Source organism: Schistocerca americana, chromosome 2 (assembly GCF_021461395.2).
Source record: "Schistocerca americana isolate TAMUIC-IGC-003095 chromosome 2, iqSchAmer2.1, whole genome shotgun sequence".
NCBI classification, from domain to species: Eukaryota; Metazoa; Arthropoda; class Insecta; order Orthoptera; family Acrididae; genus Schistocerca; species Schistocerca americana.
In genome coordinates this window covers 997,356,608-997,383,060 of record NC_060120.1, presented here as the reverse complement: position 1 = coordinate 997,383,060, position 26,453 = coordinate 997,356,608, and the positions used below count along the sequence as shown (strand labels likewise).

General features: G+C 40.8%; 1 protein-coding gene across 1 annotated transcript in view; it reads right to left on the bottom strand.

Moving 5' to 3' along the window:
- Positions 1-26,453, bottom strand: part of LOC124594597 — a 393,017-nt gene that overhangs the window by 146,031 nt on the left and 220,533 nt on the right. The window contains exon 3 of the mRNA XM_047132970.1: positions 7,432-7,533. Within this exon, the coding sequence (XP_046988926.1) occupies positions 7,432-7,533 (102 nt within the window). The remainder of the gene's footprint in view (positions 1-7,431; positions 7,534-26,453) is intronic.

Here is a 26,453-nt window from a genome sequence, read left to right as displayed (position 1 = left end):
TGTGGAAAACACGTTTGATCTGCTATCACAGTTCGAAAGTGATGAGCCACAACTAGATTTCGGAGTAGATAGGAAACGACAAATTTTCAAAAAGTGTTTCAGATATAAGAAATCAGAAAAAATTGTGAAGAAGAACGTTTTGTTATTTGGTAGGTCACATGGTAGAGGTGCTGGCCAATTGTTGCAGTGACTAGTGTCAGATTACCAAGTCAAAAGTTTTTAAACCTCGAGCAAGTCCGTCTCAGATGATAGAGGATGTCAGTTCACTTTCCAAGACTTCGCAAAGGAAGACGCAGTGGGAGCAGTGGGAGGGACAGGCAACAGCATAGAAAAGGACCATAATCGATCAGCCGAGGGTGATCAGGTAAAGATAGCTTCAGCAACGAGACTCACTGGTGATGGGCTTGTATTTGTTCTTAGGCGCCATGACCAGCTCCATTTAAACTCTTCTGTTAGAAAAGTTGATTTAGAGGAGTAATTGCTACTTGGATCAGGTATGGGGTCTCGTATTGCTGTGGTTCCTGTTGTCAGACTTATCATGTCCTTCACCTCAACAGGAAAGGGAAGGAAAAAGTATCTGGGCTAATAGCAAATTACTTAAGAGGAGGGTGGACGACTGTCACATGAGTTAAAGTGTCAAGGTTACGACTAACAGAACATCAGTGTTTTAGGGTATGGAGGACAGAAACAAAAGATGTTCAGGAACAAGTTGGAAATGAATTCACATTGAAACGCAGGCAGACAGACTGCAAATTTTAATGTACACATTTCATACAAACACCCCTAACTGAAACTGGAAATACACATAAATTGAAAGAAGAATTATTTCCATCCACTTGTGATCCAGCCAGTTCACAGAATCAGTTATTCTTATCGAATCAGAATATTCGATTATTGAGGGATAAACATAATTAGTTGCTTATTTGTGTTGCAGAATCAGAGTTGAACAAACCCAGTTGATACAATCTGGCTCTCTGAACATCATATGACCACTGGTACAGATATGTCAAATTTTATAGGATTCAAGTTAGCCTCTTACTTCTATAGAGAAACTATAGAGGAAGGAAGAGTTGCCACATTTGGCAGAAAATATTTTAATTTCAAGAATACTGATATCAAACAAAATTGCTCAGAGCTGTATTTAGAAGTTTATGCAACAGAAGTAGTGTTTCATAATAAGTCGTTTATAATCGTGAGTATATACAGAGCGTCCTCAGGAAACTAATCCCTTCATAAAAAATCTGGAAGCTTACTTGTCCCATATCGCACTAAAAAACAAGGAAGTAGTGACTGCTGGTGATTTTAATGTGGATTTATTGAAAAGACCTGTCAGTGAACAATTATTCCAATCAGTGATACTGTCATTCAGTTTAATTCCTTTTGAGACCATCGCAACAAGAGTATGTAAATGCTCTGACGCTGCTATTGATAACATCTTTGTAGACAAATCTACGTAAAAAGTGTTGTCACGAAACGATTAATAAGTTGGTTTTATGATCATGACACGCAGCATCTTATGCTGATTGTTTAAACTTGTCAGGATATTAAATCCATTAAATCTGAGTACAGGAGGGTAATAAATCACTCATAAACAGCATTTTAGGAGATTGCTCAAAGACATGAACTGGATATATGCTTACAATTTTTCTGACTCGTTAATAAAGTTACTTCCTCATTTGAAAATAGTTTTCCCCAAAAGGTAACTCAAATTAAACGAAATTCTACAAATAAAACATTGATTACACAAGGAGTAAAAGTATCATGTGGGATAAAAAGGGAGCCTTATCTACTATCTAGGAACAGTTCTTATGTTGGCAGGAGTGATGTCTTACAAAGAATATAGCGAAATATTGAAGCAAGTAATCGATAAATCTAATCAATTGTATTATAAGAAAAAGATAATTACATCAGGCAACAAAATAAAAACTATGTGGAAAATGGTGAAGATAGAGACAGGTTGAGCCACAAAGGAGAAGGACCACACACCTCTAAAAATAAATGAGGCACTGGTAACAAGTGCATGTAGTGTTGTAAACCTCTTAAACAAGTACTTTGTTTCTGTTACTGGCAGTTTGGGGTTATCAGGTTCAGCGAACAATGCAATGGGATATTTGAGACCAGTCTCTGCAAATAACTTTGGTAAAATGTAAATGACACACTTCTCTGAAAGAAGTAGCATCTATCCTAAAATCCTTAAAATCGAAGTTTTCTAATGGTTATGATGACATATCAATGAAGTCAATCAAAGAGTGCTCATGTGAGTTGGGTTCTGTCTTACATTATCTGTGTAATCAATCCCTCGTCAGTGGAATCATATTCAGACTGGCTAAAAAATGCTCAAGTAAAGCCTCTTTATAAGAAGGCGAATAAAGAGATACCCGCAAGCTATTTACAAATTTTACTTTGGCTAGCTTTTTCAAAATATTAGAAAAGTTGTGTTCAAGGGACTTATGTATCCTAACGCATTTATGTATCCTAACGCAAATAATATGTTGTCCAAGTGACAGTTTGGGTTCGTTGAGGGTTTTGACACAGATTTCATTAGATAACAAATTAGAGTCTACTGCCATTTTCAGTGGCCTGTCAAAAGCATTTGACTGCGTGAATCACTGTGTTCTCTTCAGTAAACTAGAATGCTATGGTTTCACTGGCAGTACTGCAAAATGGTTCTAGTCTTACCTAGCTAACACGAAACAACCGGTGTCGTTTCAAAATGCACGTGGAGTAAGGAATTAGTCTTGGGAATTAATCAGATACAGTGTTCGTCAAGCTTGCCTTATGCTTTTATCTTGTGTACAATAATTACCTCTCTCCTGTTACATAGCCAGATGCTAACTTCGTTTCGTTTGCAGATGGTACAAACATTGCAATAAATAGCAAGTCAATTACAGATTTAAGAATGGCTGCTAATCAAATTTTCACTTAAATTAATATAGGGTTTAAAGAACTATGTGACTGTAGGCTTTCTCGACGTATTTCGTCTGTGAATTCTTATTAAGTTATCACGATATAAATATAATTCATTGTCATTAAACTTTGAGAAGACCCACAATACACAGTTCAGATTCTGAAAAAGACTTTCTTCCATCATATGTGTAACATCTGAAGACATGCAGACAAAACATGTTAACAGTGATAAATTTTTGGGATTACAGCTCGATAATAAATTCAGTGATGCCACAGAATTGCCGAAGCGCCTGAACAAGTCTGTATTTGCAATGTAAGTTACGTCAGATGTAAGAGATACAAATATAAAAATACTTATTTCGCGTATTTGTGTTCTATTATGTCAATTGGGATCATGCATTTGGGGTAACTCGTCAACCAGAGCAAAAGTTTTTAGAGCGCAAAGCGTGCTCTAAGACGTATTTTTGGTACAAATTCAAAAACTTCATGTAGAGACAAGATTCTTAAGGTATTTAGTGGTAGAGGAAGTAGTGAACTTCAGGATGTTGTGGAACAAAGTATTCAGCGATAGGAAAAACTCTATTTGGAGAAAGTAATATTACTGACAGAAACATTCGGCTTACTGTGAAGGAGAAGATAAAAGCAGGAAAATGTATGCAGCATTACTGCAGAAGGAAAGATAGTTGTTTAATTACGTGAAATGAAATGGACAATGCTGCAGAGATATAATGACATCAGACTATTATTTACCATGAAACAAACCAGCGATTGTATTTAGTGGATTTTTCGCAGGGTTCGGAGCGTGATATATAAAAATGATATGAGATTTTACTGCCAATAATATTTTTATTTAATTTAAGTTTGTATGGTTAAGAATAATTCGATATTTGACTCTTAAATGTGTGTCCTCAACAATCCAAGATATTCATTTTCTCTCTGAAATAAGGAAAGCCTTAATTAAAAGTAATGATGCGCAAGATTTTGCATGATTATTTATCTAGATTAGAACCAACTGCTGCTGAAGGAATTGTACTTAATGCAACCTCTATACATATTACTGTATTAAAAGAGTAATAAACTTCATGCAGGATGTATATTTACAGCCGTATCTTTTCAGTAAATATATTATTTCGTTACTAGGATGTGTACTTAGCAATTGAAATACTGCCATTATAAAAATAACTTCGTTTGAACTAAATGGTCAAACTGTTGATTAGCTTTTCCAGTGTTTTGTCTAAAGTGACTCTGTTTCCCAGCAACGATTTTTCTTTACGATAATATTTGCAGATAAAAATTTTTTTTCAGGAAGTTTCTTCTACTGTTCAGAGTTCAATAATGGGTATATATGTAACATTTTGAAATATCTTGTGCATCCTAGTATTGAAAGTAGATGTACTTGTATGTATTTAATATCTTGCACTAGCTTGCTGCAGTGACAAGTGAAACATTGTATTGTTCTGTATAATTGGTATATGACAGAGGTCATTTATGCACAAGGTTGTAGCAAGTACCGTGATTTCATTCCACTGTTTGCATGGTTCCTTCTATCTTTAACCTCATAATTATCTACATTTACAAATTAATATTTAGCTGCATATCAGCATACAGGGAGACTTAGCTGCCGCTGCCGATGTTTTATGCAACCCACAAAGTCATATACGGCCTTCAAACCCACGCAAGAGATCATCATATTCTCTCCTTTGCTACGTGTTAACTATTAATGTTACAGAAAAAATTAACATTACCGTTTTGTAGCAAATTTAACGTAGTTAAATTGGCTTCTGGGATTCGTTTTCGCTCTAGGTCACAGTTTTCTAATTATTCAAGAAATACGTACAAAAGTTACTTTCAGAAGCACCTACGTCCCCACATTCATCCTTCGACAGTCAGGATTTATTGTCTCGCCTTGTAGCACTCTCTCGTAATACTTACGAAAATTTCCAACTACACAAACTGTTCCCGATGTTCCAGCTTTACGGTCTCTGTTCATTAGGTTATTACGCCACCAGCATAGTCGTCTATTTCGTTAACATTATTAATTTAAACGTGCCGTGAGGGTCGTGAGGGTAATGAAAGAAAAGCAACATTTGTAAACGTTACGCTGAAACTAACATTACGCTAAAACTAACTTAACAGCTCCGTCCAAACTCGACCCTTACAAGCACATTCTTTCTTAGCCAGAAGACCTGACGAACAATGATTTAATTATTTATCTTACGCTGTTCAAATTCCCAAAAATGTTAGGTACAAAGTACGTAAATGTCTATTTTACAATTTGTGAGGGCTCGACTAAGCCGTTGGCCTGATAAGGCCAGTCAATGAAGACCGAAAATGGTCGTATGTGGGAAATAATTGGTGCAGTAGCAAATTTTTGCACAGTGTTAGGAAAGAGTGCCATGAACAACGTAATAGAAATCCTGACCGGCAAGGGCTGAGTGTGGGAGTGGTTGTGCGATTAAAGGCCACTTTTGCACTATGGCCTCAAAGCGAAAACGTAGGCTATTGCGTTAGAAAATTTAACTACATTAAATTTACTGTAAAAAAGTACTGTTCATTTCTTCCGTGGGATTAATAGCTGGTGGGTAGCGAGCGAATGAGTATGAAAATCTCGCATATGCTTCTTGAATGCCAAATTAATAATGCGGGTTGCACAAAACGACATTGGTAGGGGCAGCTGAATTATCCTGTATATTTTTTGAGCTAAGAAACCTTATCATTTCAGGAGTGCTATGGATCTTTAGTGAGACCACAATTTATTCGTCCAGTTCGACTGCCTTCCCATGTCATTAAAACTTTAAAAGGGAAACCTTCGTATATTTGTAAGTTTTTAGGGCGGGGAGGAGCATAGGAAGGTGCATCGAGTGAACATCCGAAATGAACTCTTTGAACAAGGCGATAACAACGACACTGCCATGAAAAATATCATAGCAAAAACTGGATTTCGAGTTTCTATAGCTACGATTTTGAGACAAAAGTGTATTCATCACAATCAGTTGAAATAAAAAGTCACAGTGATAGCTAAACCTACTCTCAGTGAATCGTTTGATGCAAATGGCAGAACTGAGACTTTCGAATTTCGTCCACGAAATTACTCACTCACCCATCAATTCTATTGATGTGTTTTGACGACAAGGTTGCGCGAGTTAAGTCGCAATAAGATACCGCAGCTGCGGCAAAACAATTCATGGTTCATTCAGCATATAGCGTAGCAACTACGTGTTTTATCATATAAATGTCTCCTGTTTCAGAAGTATATCTGATAAGTATATCTAATAATTCTATTTTACCCACCTGTTGTCGAAATAACGCCATCTAAAGGCACAACCTTAAATTAAAACAAACAATAGTGCTCCTGTCATAAGGCGACGTGATTCAACTATCTGTATGTAAATGAATACATGCTTACTATTTTAGTTCAACTACTTATATGCAAACGAATACCTTTCTTTTTTAAAAAGAATTTAGTCAGATTAAAATTATTAGACATACTTCTGGAATAGGAGATATTTATGTAATACTAAATGTAGTTGCTGCTTCCCTCCGTCGCTTCCACTACAACCCTTACTGTATTCCTGTCCACTCTCTTTTGTGAATTCGCAAGTTGTTTGACAAAAGTCAGATAACCTTAGTTACCAGCCTACGTTTTCCACTTACTTCTTACGTGACTTGTTTTCCTCATCATTACCAGCTGGAATGTTTCTCAAAGGCACAGAAGGACAATGCAGGCCAGAACAATGAAGAAAACCACAGCTGGGAGTATTGTACATATAGGGAATGGGAATGATTCGAATGAGACAAAATCTAACATCAGTGGGTTTCATGAAAGATTTATTAAATAAGAGCTCAGATACTAGTTAGTGGTAGATTAGATTTACTCAGCGGATTGTGAGAAATTCTGTTTAGTCTAGCAGGCAAGGAATTGAAAATATTATGAAACATGCCTTATGGAAGATGTTGAAGGCTGTCTATGAAGTCCTATTAAAATCTGAGTGGCTTTATATTGCCTGATAGAGTGGGAAGTGAAACAGGATTCACTGGCATGAAGACGAACTGTAATTATAGTTTCTTTGTGCAATAGTTCGCATTCTCATCACCAATAGCTATTTCAATGGGTTACAGTACGGTAGCCCGAGTTCTCCGATAGAACATACGGGTACGTATTTTTAAATACGCTACATGCAGTAGATATAGGTAGTTGTTGGCAATTTGCGGCAGGTGTCACAGACGTACTAATTTACAGGGCTGAGCAAATGTATTCTTGTGTTCAGGTCTTGTACTCACGCTAATGCAATACCTTACGACACGCGTAGCGGTGCACACAAACCTCCAAAAGATATTCAGCGGGAAGATGGAAAATTTCTCGAGATATATTTTATACCAAGATGATACTATAACAGTCTAATTCTTCTGGAACTGAGTGAAAGATATTGGAGCAGTCTCGAAATAAGATTACTAGATTATTGATGGCAAATGTGGAACAAATATCTGTATTGGTAGAGAAGATAGGGCACGGAGAACAAATACCTGTCTCAATAGCGAGGAAATGTTGCAGAGACAGAGAGGCCTTCGTCTGGCCCTGTTTGTATCTCTCCTTGCTGTCGCGGTACAGCTGCAGGTGCAGACAGTCTGGAACATAAGTAAAAGGATCATTTGGAGCAGTTAGGACATCAGCAAAGTGAACTAGTTGCTACAAACGAGAGATGTTACAGTTACATTAATCTGTACTCATACAGAGCAAGAGCATGTATACTTAATATTAGTTGAAAACAGTCTTGGTTGCAATTTTAGTTTTTCTATTTAACAACTACGCGTTTCACCCTATTTAGGCATCTTCAGGCTAATCTTAATTTGGTGTTTCTTAGGACGGTCCTTTAAACAGTGAAGCTAAAGGGCATCGTCGAATACATCAGGCCAACATCGTCTCCGTTAACCTCAGTAAATACTTTTAAGATCAGCCCTGAAGATGCCTACATAAGGTGAAACACGTAATTGATGAATAAAAAACTAAAATTGCAACCAAGATTGTTTTCAACCAATACTACTAAAAACTGGTTTGCTGATTCATGCCACAGATGGATTGGAAGAATTTAATGCCTATTTACATTAAGGGAATGTTTCAGTTTATTGGGGAGAAGAAGGGCACCACGAATTTCTGGAGCTTTCAGTTTGTAGGTACAGCTCCAGGGCAGCAATGAGACATTATTCGCATCACGTGCCGCTTTTTAACGGCGGTATAGATTGGTCACTGACTGTTATTGCACACACAGCCTTTTGACACTACAGTGAATACTTTGCGAACTCAGAACTTCGTAGTTTCCAGTTTTATATATATATATATATGTAAGGAGTTGCTTGAAAACTTCATTTTTGTGAATTGTAGCTCGCCTGCTTAACTGAGTGGTAACGTGTTTTCAAACCATGCAGCAAGCACTGATTCGATTCCCGGTCGGGTAGGAGATTCTCTCCTCTCGTGGACTGGATGTTACGTTGTCATGATCATTTCATCATCAACGACGTGCAAGTTGCCAAGTGCGGCGTCACCTGAAATAAGATTTGCAAGCCGGCGGCCGAGCTTCCCCGGATGGGGTCCCTGTCCAACAATGACACACGGTATTATTTTTATTTATTTATTTTTATTTTGATTTTTTTTATTTTAATTTTTTTTTTTTTTTTGTTTTTTTTTTTTTTTTTTTTTTTTTTTTTTTGTAATGTGTTGATGAAGCAGGCCAAGAGAAATACTGCGCATAAAGTCTTTCTCGCACCCCCCTGTGTCGACTGTAAGAGTCAGTTAGTTCCCCGTTACAAACACAAATATTTTTAAAGTGGAATTTTACTTGCGCAAATGACAGAGCAGCCTTAAGTAATCTAGTACGACAGTTGTGTTATCGGTATGTATTATCAGGTACAGTAAAACACAAAGAATAGCCAGTAGTCCAGTAGCGACAGTACCCTCTCCCTGTGCTGAGTTATCGCCATGCAGCAGCGCTGCTGCTCGGTCGCTACTAGAGTCCTGGTTACTTTTCATGCTTTACCATCCCTGTTAATATGTATCGACAACACGAATATCGTGCTACACTAATTTGGGACCTCACTAGTGAATGGCCACGCAAAATTCGCCTTTAAAAAATAATTTTTTTTGTACTGGAAAACAAACAGACATTTTCAACCGATATGGGGCGTCTCACGGAACACATGACGAGCAGTGTTTGTCTGGGCTCACTCCGGCGACACGTTGCAAAAACGAAATTGCAAATATCTACGGACACACCAGAGAAAAAGCGCCTAACAGCTACTAGGAGAGACTCCTGTATATATAAAAAGGTGGACAGTAATAAATCAGACTAACTGAAGGGACGGATTCCTGGCTGGAAATGGGTGGAAAAGGGTCCTATGAAAGTGTTTCGGAAAATGAACGGTGTGCGTGCAATAATTAATCGTCCCGGAACACAATACAGAGCTGCATCTCTTCCATTTCACAACAGTTGTTCAAAGTGGCCTCCAACCGATTGCAGGTGATAATAGCGGTTGTCACGCAGGATACACATAATCTTACTTTGGCTTACACCATGTTGGCGGGCCACTTACCTTGCGCTTATACTAGGGTTCGTCTCAATATCCTATAGAAACCGGTCCTCCAAATCTAGTGTACGCACAGTCCGCCGCCTCCCAGCACGTTCGTCTGACTGGAAGGACCCATGACAAAATAAACGCTCAAAAATTGCTTGAAATGTTGTGTAATGTGGCTGGTGCCTGTGAGAATATTTGTCTTGCTATAGCCGTGCTGCCTCTGGACCGTTTACGTCTGCTGGGCCATACACGAACACCATTGCGGCTTGTTCCTGACCTTTTCCTGTTTTCGACAACTGTGAGATCTTTGGTGGAAATTGTGAAAACAAAGCGAAGTATCCCACAAATGGCTTCCGTTGACGATCACCATCAAGACAATTCCACTGTTATCTATTCAATCCGATCATCTGTTAAGAAGCTCCTTCTTCACCACATTTTGTGAAACGGAATAGTTCACCATCGACAAGTTTTGACTGTTCATGTATCTGCAATCTTGACTGCCTCGTGCTCAGGACTCCGGTCTGGAGACCAACAGCGAGGAAAGAGAGAGATGACGGACATACAACGAAATCATTTCAAAGTTTTGGACAGTTATACAAACTATAAGTTAAATCATTTAAGATTTGTCCCTTATTCTGTGTCCTGTAGTTCAAAATTACATATGTTTACCTTACTGTAATTTGTTTTGGTAACAAATTGTAGATTGAGAAATACACTGAAGCACCAAAGAAACTGGTCTAGGCCTGTATATTCAAATACAGAGATATGTAAATAGTCAGAATAAGGCGCTGCGTTCGGCAACCCCCATATAAGGCAACAAGTGTCTGGCGCAGTTCTTAGATCGGTTATTGCCGCTACAATGGCAGGTTATCAAGATTTAAGTGAGTTTGAACGTGGTGTTATAGTCGGCACACGAGCCATGGGATATAGCATCTCCGAAGTTGCGATGCCGTGGGGATTTTCCCGTACGACCATTTAACGAGTGTACCGTGAACATCATGAATCCGGTAACACATCAACTCTCCGACATCGCTGCGGCCGAAAAACGATCCTGCAAGAAAGGAACCAACGACGACTGAAGTGAATCGTTCAACGTGATACAAGTACAACACTTCCTCAAATTGCTGCAGATTTCAATCAACAAGTGTGACGTGCGAACCATTCAGCGAAATATCATCGATATGGGCTTTCAGAGCCGAAGCCCCATTCGTGTAACCTTGAGAGCCCGTCAGCACCGACATTGGACTGTTGATGACTGGAAACATGTAGCCTGGGCGGATGACTCTCGTTTCAAATTGTATCGAACGTCTGGACGTGTATGGGTATGGAGTCAACCTCATGAATCCATGGAACCTGCATGTCAGCAGGGGAGTGTTCAAGCTGGTGGAGGCTCTGTAATTGTGTGGGAAGTGTGCAGTTGGAATAACACGGGACCCCTGATACATTTAGAAACGACTCTGACAGGTAACACGTACGTAAGAATCCTGTCTGATCAGTTGCATCCATTCATGCCCATTGTGTATTCCGACGGACTCGGTCAATTCGAGCAAGACAATGCGACAGTTCACACGTCCAGAATGACTACAGAGTGGCTCCAGGAACACTCTTCTGAGCTTCAACACTTCCGCTGGCCACGTAACTCCCCAGACATGAAAATTATTGAACATACCTGGAATGCCTTGCAATGTGCTGTTCAGAAGAGATGTTCTCCCCCTCGTACTCTTACGGATTTATGGACAGCCCTACACGATTCATGGTGTCATTTCCCTCCAGCACTACTTCAGACATTGGTCGAGTCCATGGCACGCCGTGTTGCCGCACTTCTGCGTGCTCGCGGGCCCGACACGATATTAGGCAGGTGTACCAGTTATTTGGCTCTTCAGTCTAGTATTCAACTTAATTAACAAAAGTATGCAATAAAAGATTGTTGGTGGACAGAAGTGCCACTACAAACGTTGTATTAACACTTTCAAAACGTTCAAAAAAGTTTTAAAGTAACATTTAAAAAGTCGAAATCTCAAAACCGTCACCGAGAAAGTCCCAGTACTTGAACCTCTCTTTTTAACAAATCAAGCAATACAAATGTGGTGCCTACAATTAAACTTTCGCTACTTGGTACGCAATTAAGAAATGTTACCCTCTCATGTGTAAATTCAAATGAGTTCCTTTCCATGGTTTACTAGTTATTTCTCTTCCGCATGTCCTTACACATTTTCCACAACGACCAAGCGTTTCTCATTGCGGACGTCTCAACTACAGAAAGTTTAATTATAACCGCCCCATACTTACAAGTAATTTTCTCCTTAACTTAAAACAAATATTGATCATTTATTTCTTTTACAGAGAATCAGAGCAATGGGTAATAATTTTTTAAAAATAGGATTATGTTTTTTTTTCTATTCTAACTAATGTATTCAAATGGACTATGTACAAATCAAATTTATATTATTTTTAATAACGTAGCTAAAAACCTTCAGATTTAAGGAGTTGGATGGCACATGCTATGTTCCGACATGTTATGTTGGCAAAATGTTCATTTAAGCATAGTGTTCAGATTCAAATTTTGGTGAACGCACAACTCATTGCGCCTTCTAAACAACTTGCGCACAAGATGTAAAGCTGACGCTGTCACGAAGCGACCAGCTTCGTCTATGCGCTGTTTTAAGTCATATTTAGTGTGATTGTACAATGTATCCTTACGCTGTCGTAAACAAATAGGACGGCAATGTACAAGAAAACGAGGATCTATCTGCCAAGGCTACTGACGTGGAATAAGCAACCAGAGATGACTTCAGACGGTGTGTCGGGAAACATTGTTGCTCAGTGACTCCACAAACTTCACATCTCGGCCGCAGATCTTTAAGAAAACTTACTGAGTTGTGCTTTCAGGGTAAAAGGCACTGTTCTCAACACATCATTTCAGTGAACATTCTGCCGGCAGAAACTCCGTATGAACAGAGCCACTCATGTAACACATGCAGCGTCTACAACAATAATTCAGAAAGTTCCTAGTTCCCAAAATAAAACTGACAGAAATTTGATTTGAATTTATTTGTACTCATTTGGTTCAAATACTTCAGCTACATGATGGAAAAATGTTATGTTTAAAAAATTATAAATTGTTATTAAAAATTAGTTACATTTTAATAACTACAAAAAGTAATGAGCATCAAGATTTGAGGAAATAATTCTGGAATTGCAATATATAGCCAGAGGAAAAACTGAAGTCATACATAGATTCGTCTGGATTTTCTCTGAATCGTCACCATTGCAAACATTTCGCTACAGGCCATGTTGTCATCACGAAAACTGTCGTCATGTTTCCACAGAGGCAACAAATTACCTAATTATCTATATTTCCGTTTCCACTGTCCACCTCGCGCAATACGGGCACCTCAGCTGCTGAACCACAGATAGAGACATCTAGTGGTTTCCAGGTGAACTTTCACGGAGTGCTCTTTCGAGTGGTGCGATCTACGTAGTCCATACCCGGAGAGTACTTCCGAGTAGTACAAACAACGTAGTCCATACACGAGTTCTGATACGCTCTAACGACTCCTGCACTATTTCCCACACTTCAAGTTATTTTTTCAACATTAATAGCCAAATTCTGTCCCAGTGATATACAAAGTTGTACCATAAAGTCTGCTTTGGAAAATATGATCGGAACGGTGATTTCCTGAAGAGACAGTGATCTGCTTAAAGAAGTAAACACACAGTACTCTCTCCTATAAGACATTCTAGAAGAGAATACTCGCTTCAAAAACCACCACCTATGAGTTGTTATCAGCAAATGTTATGATTTATATTCTTGTACCTGGATTTTAATGCAACTGCTGAATGTTTCTTTTATGTCCGTCACATTTGTCGACATACAGGTAGGCAATAGAAACGCTGCATGACCCTTTTAAATCCGAACACACCTCTCTTGGGCAATCAGTGGATCATAATCAGTTTTTTTTTTCCTTTGGTTTGTAAACATTTTCTCGTAACTCAAACATCTTGCACTATTTTACATTGTCGAAAGGTTTTCATTGGTCGACAAATACTATAAAAGTATCTTCATTTTTCTTACGTTTGATTCCATTACCAACGCAACGTCAGAGCTCTCTCTCAGATGCTTTTACCTCTAAGGTTAGAAAAACGCACTGCAGTAGTTACATTTTCTTATGCATAGCATGAAGCGTTTTGAGAATCTATTCTCATTATCAAATCCACTCACTTACTCTGGTTGATTATGTGACGTCTGCATGTGTGCTGTTCTGCCTATCTCGTCCGCAGTCGTAAGGTACTCCGTCTCCTTCATTGCCCCGAAATTCACACAATAGCAATACATATATTTATACTGGATAATGAGAATAAATATTCGAAACGTGTTGTGCTATACGCAACAAAACGTATCGGGTCCAGTTTTTCATTTAAATCATGAACAACATTGTTACATATTTTCCAAAAATATCGACTATGATGACTGAAACTGAACCTTCACTTGTACTAAAACCAAACTGATGATCATTGAACAGCAAATCAGTTTACTTTCCTACTGTTTTGTATGTTATTCTTGGCAGATTTTCGGATGTATGAGCTGTCAAATTGATCGTGTGACTCTTCTCACATCTATTTTTCGTTTCTTATTTTAAGGATTCCGTCGATTATGTTCTTTCAAAAGTCTGAAGTTACATCTTCAGTGTTATAGATTCAGCAAACTAGCTTGAATAATAGTACACTTGTTACTTGTGCCAATGATGATAGACATTCTGTCGTGTTGGAACATGAAGTGAGGAGTCTAGATATTTGACTTTTATTACATTTCGGTTTGTGTGTTGATACACTGCATCTAAATACTTTACAAAAGAAAACATGATCCGCAATAGGCTCTATGTACATAATTTTTACTTAAATCGTGCAATTAGTTAACATTGACTATTTGTCATTTTGAAGCACATGTGTGATATTATGTAGTACGTATTGTACTTATCAAATTATATTTTATATAAAATTAGAAAAATAATTGAATAATCACAGTACATAATAAGTAATACCACAGATGTGCTTGAAAATGAAACATGGTATAAATGAGCTAATTGCACGATCGAATAAAGATCTTCCATATAGCCTACGACGGACTACGTTTTCTTTTATTACGTCTGTTATTACTTTGTTAACAATCTAGACTTTGTTTTCTGTCATTGTTATTGATTTCCGTTTTCAGCCATTATTAGTTTCGTTCTTCCACTGTATCTCTTCACAGTGCTGCTACGTACACATTGTAATTGTGAATACTAGCCATACATGCATTGACTCAAATTGCGAAACTGTAATGCAACTAAGGCCTGGTAAATAAATAAGACACCACATTTATTTGAATCTGTTTTTGAGCGACTCCAGGCGAGTAAACAATGGAGGTTATGTCAAGTGCTTGGGTTTCAGTAAGTACCAAATTTTATTATCAATGTTTAGGGGAGGGTTTTGCACATAGAAACACATTCAAGAATTCCGTCTCTACCCGGCCCTGAAATAGTAGCTTGATTTGTTTTCTTATTCCATTTCTAAATGATCCACTTTATGTTTGCGTAGCCTTTTGCTGAAATTACAAAAATTACTCAATAAAAGTAAGGTATTTCCAAATGTGAAAAACTGTTACAAGGTACAACATGTCATGTACTTGGGAAAATAGATTTTTCCGATTAAAAATAGTTGCAACTGAGGAAATATTGTCAGACCTGTATTTAACAGGTCATGTGTTACATTACTACTCTACTACGCACTAATAATGTGGAATTGAAATCAAATTAGCAAGTCTTATCGAAGACCAGTTACAAGTTAAAAATATTCGCAAGTATTGTCAAAGACCAGTTACAAGTTAAAAAAAATCTCAAACAGAAGCAATTATATATATATATATATATATATATATATATATATATATATATATATATATATATGTGTGTGTGTGTGTGTGTGTGTCGTTACAAACAGAACGTAACACTACATGTAATATGGAAGTTGTGACTGTCTTATCTGTACCATATTCGTTACACCTTTATTTAAAGCTTGTTCAGTGGTCAGGTTTTTTGGCTCCTACACTGTTTCCAGGCGTTCTTAGACACACACGCTCGACTTTTAACACAATATACTGCAGTGACAAACAAAATTTTTCGTTTTTAACTTTTTATTACTGAGACTATCTCACGCTCCGTGTTTCGAGCGATGTCGTAAACTTGATATATTTCGAGCGATCGAAATAAAATACACATCGTGACTGTGATTTATAAAAGCATGTAAACGGTACAATGTTGAGTCTAAGTGCAGCAGACTGTGCTAAAACTGGAACGGCTGTGAGTGAAGAACTCACTAAAATAATGTAGGAGCGAACGTATCTGACCACTGAAGATGCTTTCAGTAAAGTTAAACTCGTCCGGTCCAAAATTTTTATTTTTGACACAGTCTCTTTTTTATGAGACAATAATAACCAATCATAGCCTACAGACTTTTAGATTTTACAATAAAAGGTGATTGTGTCAAAAATTGTACTAAGTCAGTCACCATATTCTTAAACGGAATGTCGTTTTTTCCGAAAGACTTTTACTGCAGCCGCAAAAGACCGCTACTGCGTAAGAGATTCCTCAAACACAAAAGGACGAAATGCAAAATGTAAAATATGTGGAATGCCTTCTTAAATGTAAAAGAGGGCCTGATGGCCCTGTTTGTGCCAGGATAAACAAATAAATAAATAAAATTTAATTTTTGGCTCACCCGTAGATCAGAAGGAAAGAAACTGCAGTGGGTCTCCTGTGTCTCCGATCATACAGTGAAAGTTTTCACAATCGGTTGTCTCAGCTGCTGATGAGTCTTTCAGGTTGTACGGTCGTAGTTCATAAAACTTTTCCACTCCCAATGGTTCGTCCAGAGGTGCGCTGGAGGTCTTTACTGGAGCCCTGGGTTCCTTTTTGTTTGCCTAATGCTGGGTCAAACGCCTGAGTATTGTGAATAAGCGGTCTACTAGAAGCTTACTCGTGATCGGCATAGGCAATCCTTGTCAAATGTAAAACTTAACTATTGACTAGCGTTTTGTCAAAGATAAGACCTATCGATTCTGTAGAGCTACTGTCGATATATCACTAAGTTTCACGGCTTCTATTTATCTGTTAAAATCATTCCCATGTTTACATATTTCGATGTCATCCCTATACCACTGTAGCTAATGGTCCGTCATTTCAAATAAAATTTTGTTTCTGGAAAACTTCTCCTCATGATTTCCTGAGAAGATCAGACACTACTATGGATGGTTTTTCCATTTCGCCGTAGGCAGCAAAGATTTTTTATGCTACTGTATCCGTGTACACACTTCTCTTGGGCCGAGAGGAGATAGGCCACGCCGTTGGGAGAGATTTAATCCCTTGGAACTTGTACACGTAAAGAGAAGACCAATGTTGATGACAAAGTGACACCATCTGTCGACAGATGGCAACACGAAGATCATCCGAACGAATGGAAGAGCTAGCAGGCCGAGGTAGAAGGACTGCAGCCTTGGTAGCAGCGTCAGCAGCCTCATTTCCCGTCAGACCGACGTAACCAGGAACCTACATGAACATCAAGGTTACTCCCTCGTCAGCGAGCAAGTGGGCGCTTTCTTGGACCCGTTGAACTTGGGATGGGCTGTGTACAGCACACAGAGGCTCTAGTGGGTACTGAGAGAATCAGAGTATATGATAGAAAAGCCTGTGTCACCCGACGTTCTGGGTGCCCTGACTGAGGGCGAATAACCCTGTTGTACAAATTGTGCTGTTTTGTGGAAGCCGATAGCGCAGAAGGTCGTTCTCAATGACGGAAGCACACCTCACACCACGGTCAGTCTTAAAGCCATCAGTATACACGAATGTGCTGTCGCTATATTGCCGGCGAAGGCTGGGAAACTTACAGCGAATGAAGTCCAAGATGAACAGGGGCCGCCGCAAGAAGCCCAGGCAGTGAAGTTTTCACACCCATCAGGAACGTGGCAGGTATCGTGAAGTTAAACTGCTGGTACAGCAGCTGGAAGCGAGCTCCAGGAGATAATAGAGATGAAGGGCGCGCCCCTTAATGGCGGTCAAGAGAGTCATTGAAAAAGGAGGTACAGTATGAGTGGCCAGGCATGACAGACTAATGGCAGACGTTCCCACTGAGGAGGACATCACGCCAATATGACAGTGGTAATACTTCACCTCCTGCATAGAGACTCTCAAACGTGTCAGTCTGAAAGGCACCAGTGACTAAACATATTCCATGATGGTGGATTGTTTCAAGATGGTAAAAGATGGACGGACGAGCAGAGGAGTAAACAGAACATCCATAGTCTACTTTCTAACGGCCAAGGGATCTGTATAAACGGAGGAGGATGGTCCAATCCGCTCCCCAGGAAGTGCCACTTAGGACACATATCAAACTGAGGGACTAGGTATATCGCGTTGCCATGTAGCACCAACAAAACTTCCTATCAAGCATGGGCCCCAGCAATTTCGTAGTTCCAGCGAACGGAAGAGCAACAGACCCAAGGTGAAAGGACAGTGTAAAAGCCCATTGCACCGCCAGAAATTCGTACAAACGGTTTGGTCAGTGGAAAAGCAAAAGCCACTGTCGATGCTCCAGGAGTAAAGATGATCAAGACATTGTTAAAGACGCCGCTGGAAGAGACAAATCCGTTGGGAACTTTAGCAGATCGCGAAGTCGTCGACGAAATCGGGACTGGAACTCCTGTCTTAAGGCTGTTCAAAACAGAGTTAATGGGTATAGTAAAGAGGACGAAGCTCAGGATTAAGCCTTGAGGAACCCCATTCTCCTGGATAAAGGTGTCCGTCGAAGCCAATCCAAGACATACGTTGAAAACTGGGTGTTTTAACAATCCCTGAAGGGAGTAGGACAGACGGTCTCGGAAGCTCCACATGTATAGAGTACAGAGGATGCCATTCCTCCAGCAGGTGTCGAAGGCTTTTTCCAAACAAATAAAACACCGCCACAGTCTGATATTTCTCAGAAGACCGTTCGTCTCAGGGGTTGACAAAGAGACTAGATGGTCAACTGCTGAACGGTGTGCACAAAATCCACTTGTGCAGTGCGTAGTAGATTGAAAGACTCGAGCCACCGCACCAGCAAGCCATCACATTACAAACACAGCTGATGAGGGAAATGGGACGATAGCTAGAAGGCAGCTGTTTGTCTTTACCAGGCTGAGGTATGGATGTGATAGCGGCTTCACGCCAGCGTCTGGGAAACCTGCCTTCTGCCCAAACATGGTTGTATGTGCAAAGAAGAAAGCGCTTGCCCACAAGTGAAAGGTGCTGCAAATCTGAATGTGAACACTGTTCAGTCCTTGGGCGGAAGACTGGGGTGAGGTGAGAGCATGGTCAAGCTTCCTCATAGTAAAGGCAGCTTTGTAGCATTCACGATTTTGAGAAGAATATCAGCTGACCCTCCTCAACTCGTTTCCGAGGGAGGAGGCGGGGTAATCATGGGGGAAGCTCGAAAGCTCCTCAAAATAGCGGTCCAAGGTGTTGGCGATAGTAATAGGGTCTACCATCTGCTATGGTCGGAGAATGAACCTCGGTTCCAGAAGTTTTCCAGAGGTTGCCCCGCTTGACAGACAAGGGAGCGAAACTGTAAAAGGAAGTTGTACCGATAATCCAACTTTTTTGTTATCCCGAAGAATACGGCGACCCTGTTCACGAAATTGTTTATAATGATTACTGTTCGCCATCGTAGGATGACGGTTAAAAAGCCACAATGGAAATTGGACACAGTACAGCAAAGAGCAGGTATGAGGTAAGAATAAGTTTTGTAAGGTAATCTACCTAATCATCATATATGGGGAAATGTTGTTCGTGGAAGGCCACCAAGGATGTGTAAAGCCTCCAGTCAGCCTTAGAACGCCGCAGATTGGGTTTATTCGCACGTAGGACAGGAGTCAGCAAATGGATAGTGCAAGGAAAATTGAGCTCGAGCATGTGACAGAGAGAACGACCCACTCGAGACGACGGGCAAGCAGGGCAGTGCAAAACGAGAGGTCCAAATGGGAATAGATGTGAGTAGAGTCTGGAAGGAACATGGGTACTACAATGTTAAGACAGATAAGGTTGAGCTGATTGAGAAGGTCGGCCAAGAGGGAACCTTTTGGACGGTTTCTCCATGGTCCCCAAAGGAGATGGTGGGCGTTGAAGTCGCAAAGCGGCAGAAAGGGGTGAGGGAGCTGACCAAAGAGCTGGAGTGAGTCTGCTCTGGTGACAACAAATCATGAAGTGATGTAGATGTTTCAAAGAGAAAAGGCGAAACGTGGAAGGATTGTATGGACTGCAACAAGTTGCATCCGGGTGTTCGATGAGATAGTTTGGCTGTGGACTTCATCCTGAATGAGTTAGCGCATAACTCCCCTTTGAGATGGAAACCCGGTCTTGGATGGCGGGGGGCGGGGGTGGGGGGGAGGGCTCAAAGTGAACCAGAGCAAACGCGAGAGGTCGAAGTGGTCACGAGGACACAGTTTCGTTTCGTTTCGTTTCGTTTCTTGGAGGCAGAAAACAACTGGAAGCCTCTATTCTCAGAGTAGTCATAATTCCTCCTTGTTGGATCTAATGTCACGGACGTTCCATTGGAGAAGGGTCACTATGGGGAATGGAAAGCAGGGAACAAACGAAGGGCCCTCACCTCGGCTGCTGCTGAGTGCCATTCTTCAAAGACTCACTGCTACAGTGCGCAATGGCTGGAGGACCCTGTTCCATGAAATCTACGGAGGCTTCGGCATTCTCCCTGGGTCGGAGCGAGGACACCAGGGCAGAAAAATGGTAGGAGGTGCGCACTGGCAAAATGGAGGTGTGTCGGGTGCGGGTATCAGCCGGCGACTCTGTTAAAGAGAATCTCCAAGGCAGGGAAGGAGAAAACCGTTTGCCTCTGTTCGATTTCTTAGAGTCTTAATGATTGGCAGACGAAGACTCAGACGTTTTTTTGCTGGAGGGACATAAAAAGTTTTGACAGGATTGATTATTTGTCTTTTGTAGCTTGCTTGTGTAGCAGGTGATTTCGCTGCAGGGGAAGAAGATTTGATGGGTGTTGTGGAGCTGTAGGAGAAGCAGACGGGAATGCTACCGTGATACTGGGTGGTTTCACAAATACAGTACTGAACGGGAGGTCATAGGACTGCACGGCCGTATTCTTCAGGGAGCGAGGCGTAGCAGGAATGGTACTATGAGTGCCGAGGTGTAAAATACAGGGCTTTCGACTAACCAACAACTTGTGAGCGGCAGGGTAGGATACTTTTCCTTCACCTGGTTTTCCTGGATGGCCTCCTCATGGAGATGCAATGGACACTCACGGAATGAGGAGGCATGGTCGCTATTACAATTGATACAGTGGAGACGCGAGTGTGGTTGTAATGTTGACAGTGGTAGCAACGCAACGGGTTTGGAGTGTATCGTTGGACCATGATGACTTCATAGTCTGGCTTAATCTTCGATGGTAGCGCTACTCGATCAAATGTGAGAAAAAGAGTGGGTGTAGGCACCAAGTTTGCAGCGATCTTTTTCAGAGAGAGAATTTTATATTTCCCTAATCGAGCAGCCGTGTGTAAATAACTAAGAATTCAGCACACAACTGCCCGTGACACAAACGGGATAGCCCTGGAGGATTTAAGCTGTAAGGAGTTGTTCGGCTTGAGAATCACAGTTGGTCACCAGAAGCAGAGGTCTGTTACATAAGCGAAAGCCAGATTTCACATGGTCTGCAGTAGCATCAACATCTTTCTGAATAATAACTGTATTGAAAGCCTGATCTTCGGTATGTGACACCACGACGAAATGAGGTGCAGCCTGCAGAGCCGTAGAATCTTTGGCGTCGTGCTGTTTGCTTTTGGCAGAGTTAGACTGAGATGGAGATGATTGGCTCACTGCAAAAAAATCCGCCCTGAAAGCGAGCGCCTCCGAAGGCGCACTCCTTCCAATTGGTGCTCCTCTCAGAGGGCAGCTCACCCGCCTTAGGTGGCTGTTCACACCTCAGTTCACAGCTCTCGTACTCAAGACAGAGGGACTAATTGGCAGGTGGAGAGGAAATAGCTCAGACAATAATCTCTCTCTGGGCCTGGCCTGCACCAGGGGGTATGTGCGAACCCTGCCTATCGACCCAGGGCTGGGAATTACGCCTTACCCAATCACCTTGGTACGTAATTAACAAATACTATCCTATGAAGGGGAAATTAATATGCATTTCTTGCAATAGCTTGTTTGTTATTTCTCTTCCGCATGTCCTTAGAAAAAGATCAGTGAACGTGACAGACAGGCAGATGCATTCTTACGATGTGCTACGATCCGGGCAAGGAACGAAGATGTCCGACAAAAAAGCTAACCAATATGAATATTTAAGTTACCCCAATAGTGACCTACGCATCTGCAACATTGATAATGTTTAATGGTTAAAAGAGATATGATCAGATTACAGACGTGTGAAATGAGGTTGCTTAGAAGTAAGATAGGAGTAGCAAGGGGACATAGGATGAGGAATGAAAGGGTAAGGGGAACCTTTGCAAAGCAGTATAGAAACATCATGGTTAAGACAATAAGGCTACTTAAAAAGAATGGAAAACAAAGAGTTTCTCAAGAAGGTACATGAAATGGGAATGCGTAAGAAACGACCAAGAGAAAGAAAGAGGGATAGATCTCTATTCACCCACTGTGGACATGGGACAGCCTCTCGTCAAATATTTAACAATGAAATTCGCCAAACATCCGTGCTATTGAGATGTTATTTTATTTTATTTTCGCTACCATTTTCGACATCATGAATTGCCGAAACTGATGGCGAAAATAAAATAATATCTTCACAGAACGGCTGTTTGGCGAATTTAATTCTCAAATAAAAGGGATTGATGACTGAAAGGTCTGGAGGAATGTGCTAAAAAATGAGGCAAGGACTGGACCAGAATGAACACAAAAAGATGGTCGGGAGATAGGACGAGATGGCGAAGCTTATCTTCCCAACAGATCCACCCTGGGTTTGGAAACTGTTCAAGATGATGATGATGACGATGATGATATCCTTACAGAAGTTTCCACAAAGTTTCATTTTCCCACGATCACTCATTCTTCTTGGGGGCCTTCCAACTAGCGAAAGGTTAATTGTATGTACCCTGTACATGCACTCCAAAAATTTCTACCATTTACACAGATATTCGACGAAACGTTCAATCTTACATCAACTGATACGTAAATGCTATATAGGTTTGCGTAAACATTTATGGAAAAAATGACATGTTTATTTTTATGATAAGTATAATAAACAAATATTACGAAACTTCCTGGCAGATTAAAACTGTGTGCCGGACCGAGACTCGAACTCAGGACCTTTGCTTTTCTCATTCTGGAAATATCCCCCAGGCTGTGGCTAAGCCATGTCTCCACAATATCCTTTCTTTCAGGAGTGCTAGTTCTGCAAGGTACGCCGGAGAGCTTCTGTAAAGTTTGGAAGGTAGGAGACGAGGTACTGGCAGACCTAAAACTGTGAGGACGGGGCGTGAGTCGTGCGTGGTAGCTTAGGTGGTAGAGCACATGTCCGCGAAAGGCAAAAGTCCCGAATTCGAGTCTCGGTCCGGCACACAGTTTTAATCTGCCAAGAAGTTTCATATAAGAGCACATTCTGCTGCAGAGTGAAAATCTAATTCTGGGAACCAATATTATATTTGTATTCAATAAAATAATTGTTCGTAAGGTATAACTATCGATTTTTTACTAAAGACCGGTTTTTTAATATATGATGTGATGGTCGATATCAAGTGGTTACGGTGATTTTATATTAGGTACGATGCTTGATTACATCACTAAGTGTATGTGTGTGTGTGTGTGTGTGTGTGTGTGTGTGTGTGTGTTCGCGAGCGCGCTCTGTGTAAGAGGAGTGTTCTGTAAGGACGACGATGAAAATGAGACGTCAAAACGCAAGAAAACAAAAGAAAAGAGACCGTGCAGAGTGGAGGGCGTAACGAAACGGTTACGTGCACTCCCTCGTCTCTCCTTTCTCCTCGCGTAACGAGAAAGAGTACAAAAAGCAGCAGCAAGAGGAGATTTCCTTTTGCGGGCCGGCACGCGATGCCGGAGTGTGGGACAATTTGCCGGCTACGTGGGCGGCGGCGCGCCCGGGGCCGGGCGCGTGCTCTGCCGGCTGCCCGCCTCAAAGGGGCGGCCCGCGCCTCTGATCTGGCTAACGCGTGAAGTGCGTGCAGAGCGGCCAGACGTCACAGGCCGGGCGGCCGGCGGCCCGGCACGCGGAACGGAGCGCAGCTGCGCCACCTGCCAATACCACCTGCTCACCAGAGCCGCGCAACCGCCACTGCGCTAATTCTCTGTTAATAACCGCACGTCCGCGACAGATCAAATAGTACCACAACACAGCAGCTCTCAAGTGCAGTCAAGTGAATCGTGCTAAGGGGACGTAATTTTCGCAAGTCTTGTTACCCGGGCCCCCTGATGTCTCGTAATTGCCGGGCAGCCCGTCGTAAACTGCTCGTCAGGGAATTTTCAAACTGTACCAGCAAACAAATTGAACGTTTCGTTTGCTAATGGAAGCGAGAATTAAAAATAAATCAAGACACCTTCATACGACCTCGACAATGCAGACGGAGCACGATGAATGAAATTCTGAGAAAAATTGGAGTAAGCTACATGGAGAGATGGATAACATACAACATATATAACAACCAAGAGGAAACAATGGAGTGGCCGTGCGGTTCTAGGCGCTACAGTCTGGAACCGCGTGACCGCTACGGTCGCAGGTTCGAATCCGGCCTCGGGCATGGATGTGTGTGATGTCCTTAGGTTAGTTAGGTTTAAGTATTAAAGACGAGAGTAATGTTTCTAGCATTTCTAGACTTAGAGAAATCTTTTGACAATGTTGACTGGAATACTCTCTTTCAAATTCTAAAGATGGCACGGGTAAATTACAGGGAGCGAAAGGCTATTTACAATTTGTACAGAAACCAGATGGCAGTTATAAGAGTCGAGGGACATGAAACGGTGGCACTGGTTGGGAAGGGAGTGAGACAAGGTCGTAGTCTATCCCCGATGTTATTCAATCTCTATACTGAGCAAGCAGAAAAGGAAACAAAAGAAAAATTCGGGGTAGGTATTAAAATCCATGGAGAAGAAATAAAAACTTTGAGGTTTGCAGATGACATTGTAATTCTGTCAGAGACAGCAAAGGACTTTGAAGAGCAGTTGAACGGAATGTACAGTGTCTTGAAAGGAGGATATAAGATGAACATCAACAAAAGCAAAACCAGCATCATGGAATGTAGTCGAATTAAGTCGGGTGATGCTGAGGGAATTAGATTAGGAAATGAGACACTTAAAGTAGTAAAGGAGTTTTGCTATTCGTGGAGCAAAATAACTGATGATGGTCGAAGTAGAGAGGATATAAAATGCAGACTGGCAATGGCAAGGAAAGCCTTTCTGAAGAAGAGGAATTTGTTAACAACGAGTATAGATTTAAGTGCCAGGAAGTCGTTTCTGAAAGTATTTGTATGGAGTGTAGTCATGTATGGAAGTGAAACATGGACGATAAATAGTTTGGACAAGAAGAGAATAGAAGCTTTCGAAATGTGGTGCTACAGAAGAATGCTGAAGATTAGATGGGTAGATCACGTAGCTAATGAGGAGGTATTGAATAGAATAGGGGAGAAGAGGAGTTTGTGGCACAACTTGATAAGAAGAATGGACCGGTTGGTAGGGCATGTTCTGAGGCATCAAGGAATCACAAATTTAGCACTGGACGGCAGCGTGGAGGGTAAAAATCGTAGAGGGAGACCAAGAGATGAATACACTAAGCAGATTCAGAAGGATGTAGGTTGCAGTAAGTACTGGGAGATGAAGAAGCTTGCACAGGATAGAGTAGCATGGAGAGCTGCATCAAACCAGTCTCAGGACTGAAGACTACAACAACAACAACAACAACAACAGTTCTAAGTTCTACGGGACTGATGACCATAGCAGTTAGATCCCCTAGTGCTCAGAGCCATTTTTTGAAACAATAAGAACGGCGCTGGACAATGTAAAATAGTGCAAGATGACCGAAATTATGGGAAAAAATAGAAGTAAGCTGAAGGGAAGGCAGATAACGTATGACATGTACAAGAACCAAGTGGGAATAATAAGAATGAAAGATTAAGAACGAAACGCTGGAATAAAAAAATTTGTAAGACAGGAATTCAATCTTTCGTCCCTACTGTTCAGCCTATACTTTGAGTAACAAATAACTGAAATATATCCTATCTTCCAGACCAGGATTAAAATTCACGGCCAAAGTAAATCAACGATAAGGTTCGCTGATGACATTGCTGTTTTCATTGAAAGTGAAGAAGAACTACGGGGCCTGTTGAATGGAGTTAACAGTGTAACAAGACCTCAATATAGCTTGACAGTACACCGAAGAAAGACGAAAGTAATGAGGGGTACCATAAATGAATTTACAGATAAACTTAACATCATAATCGGTAGATAAAATGCTACTTCTCTGTATAAATATAAATAAGAAGCTGAATATTGTGAACTATAGCTACACTGAACTGAACTGGTACCCTATCTTTAACTTCGTGTGTGTGTCTGTGTTGTAATCCCTAACAATACAGGCACAGTGTATTCATGGAGATGCTCTCTGCTAAAATGAGTCGCCAAACTATCGGAAATTGTGTAACTATATAACTGTTGTCGTTATTTTCAAATAAATTCATTAGTAAAGCAAAACGGTAAATTAAAGAAAGGATCATGTGGATTTCTGTATTGTACAGAGCGGTATAGACTGATACTGTGCCTGACGTCACGATGCGTGTCTTACAATTCCAACGCACAAAACCACAGAATAAAAATGCTATATAAAATTGCAAATCTTATTTTGAAAGCATAGATAACCAAAAATGCTTCTTAAAATATTCCCTCTGATTCTACGTAAGCGGCTGACAAGATAACTCAGTGCAGTGC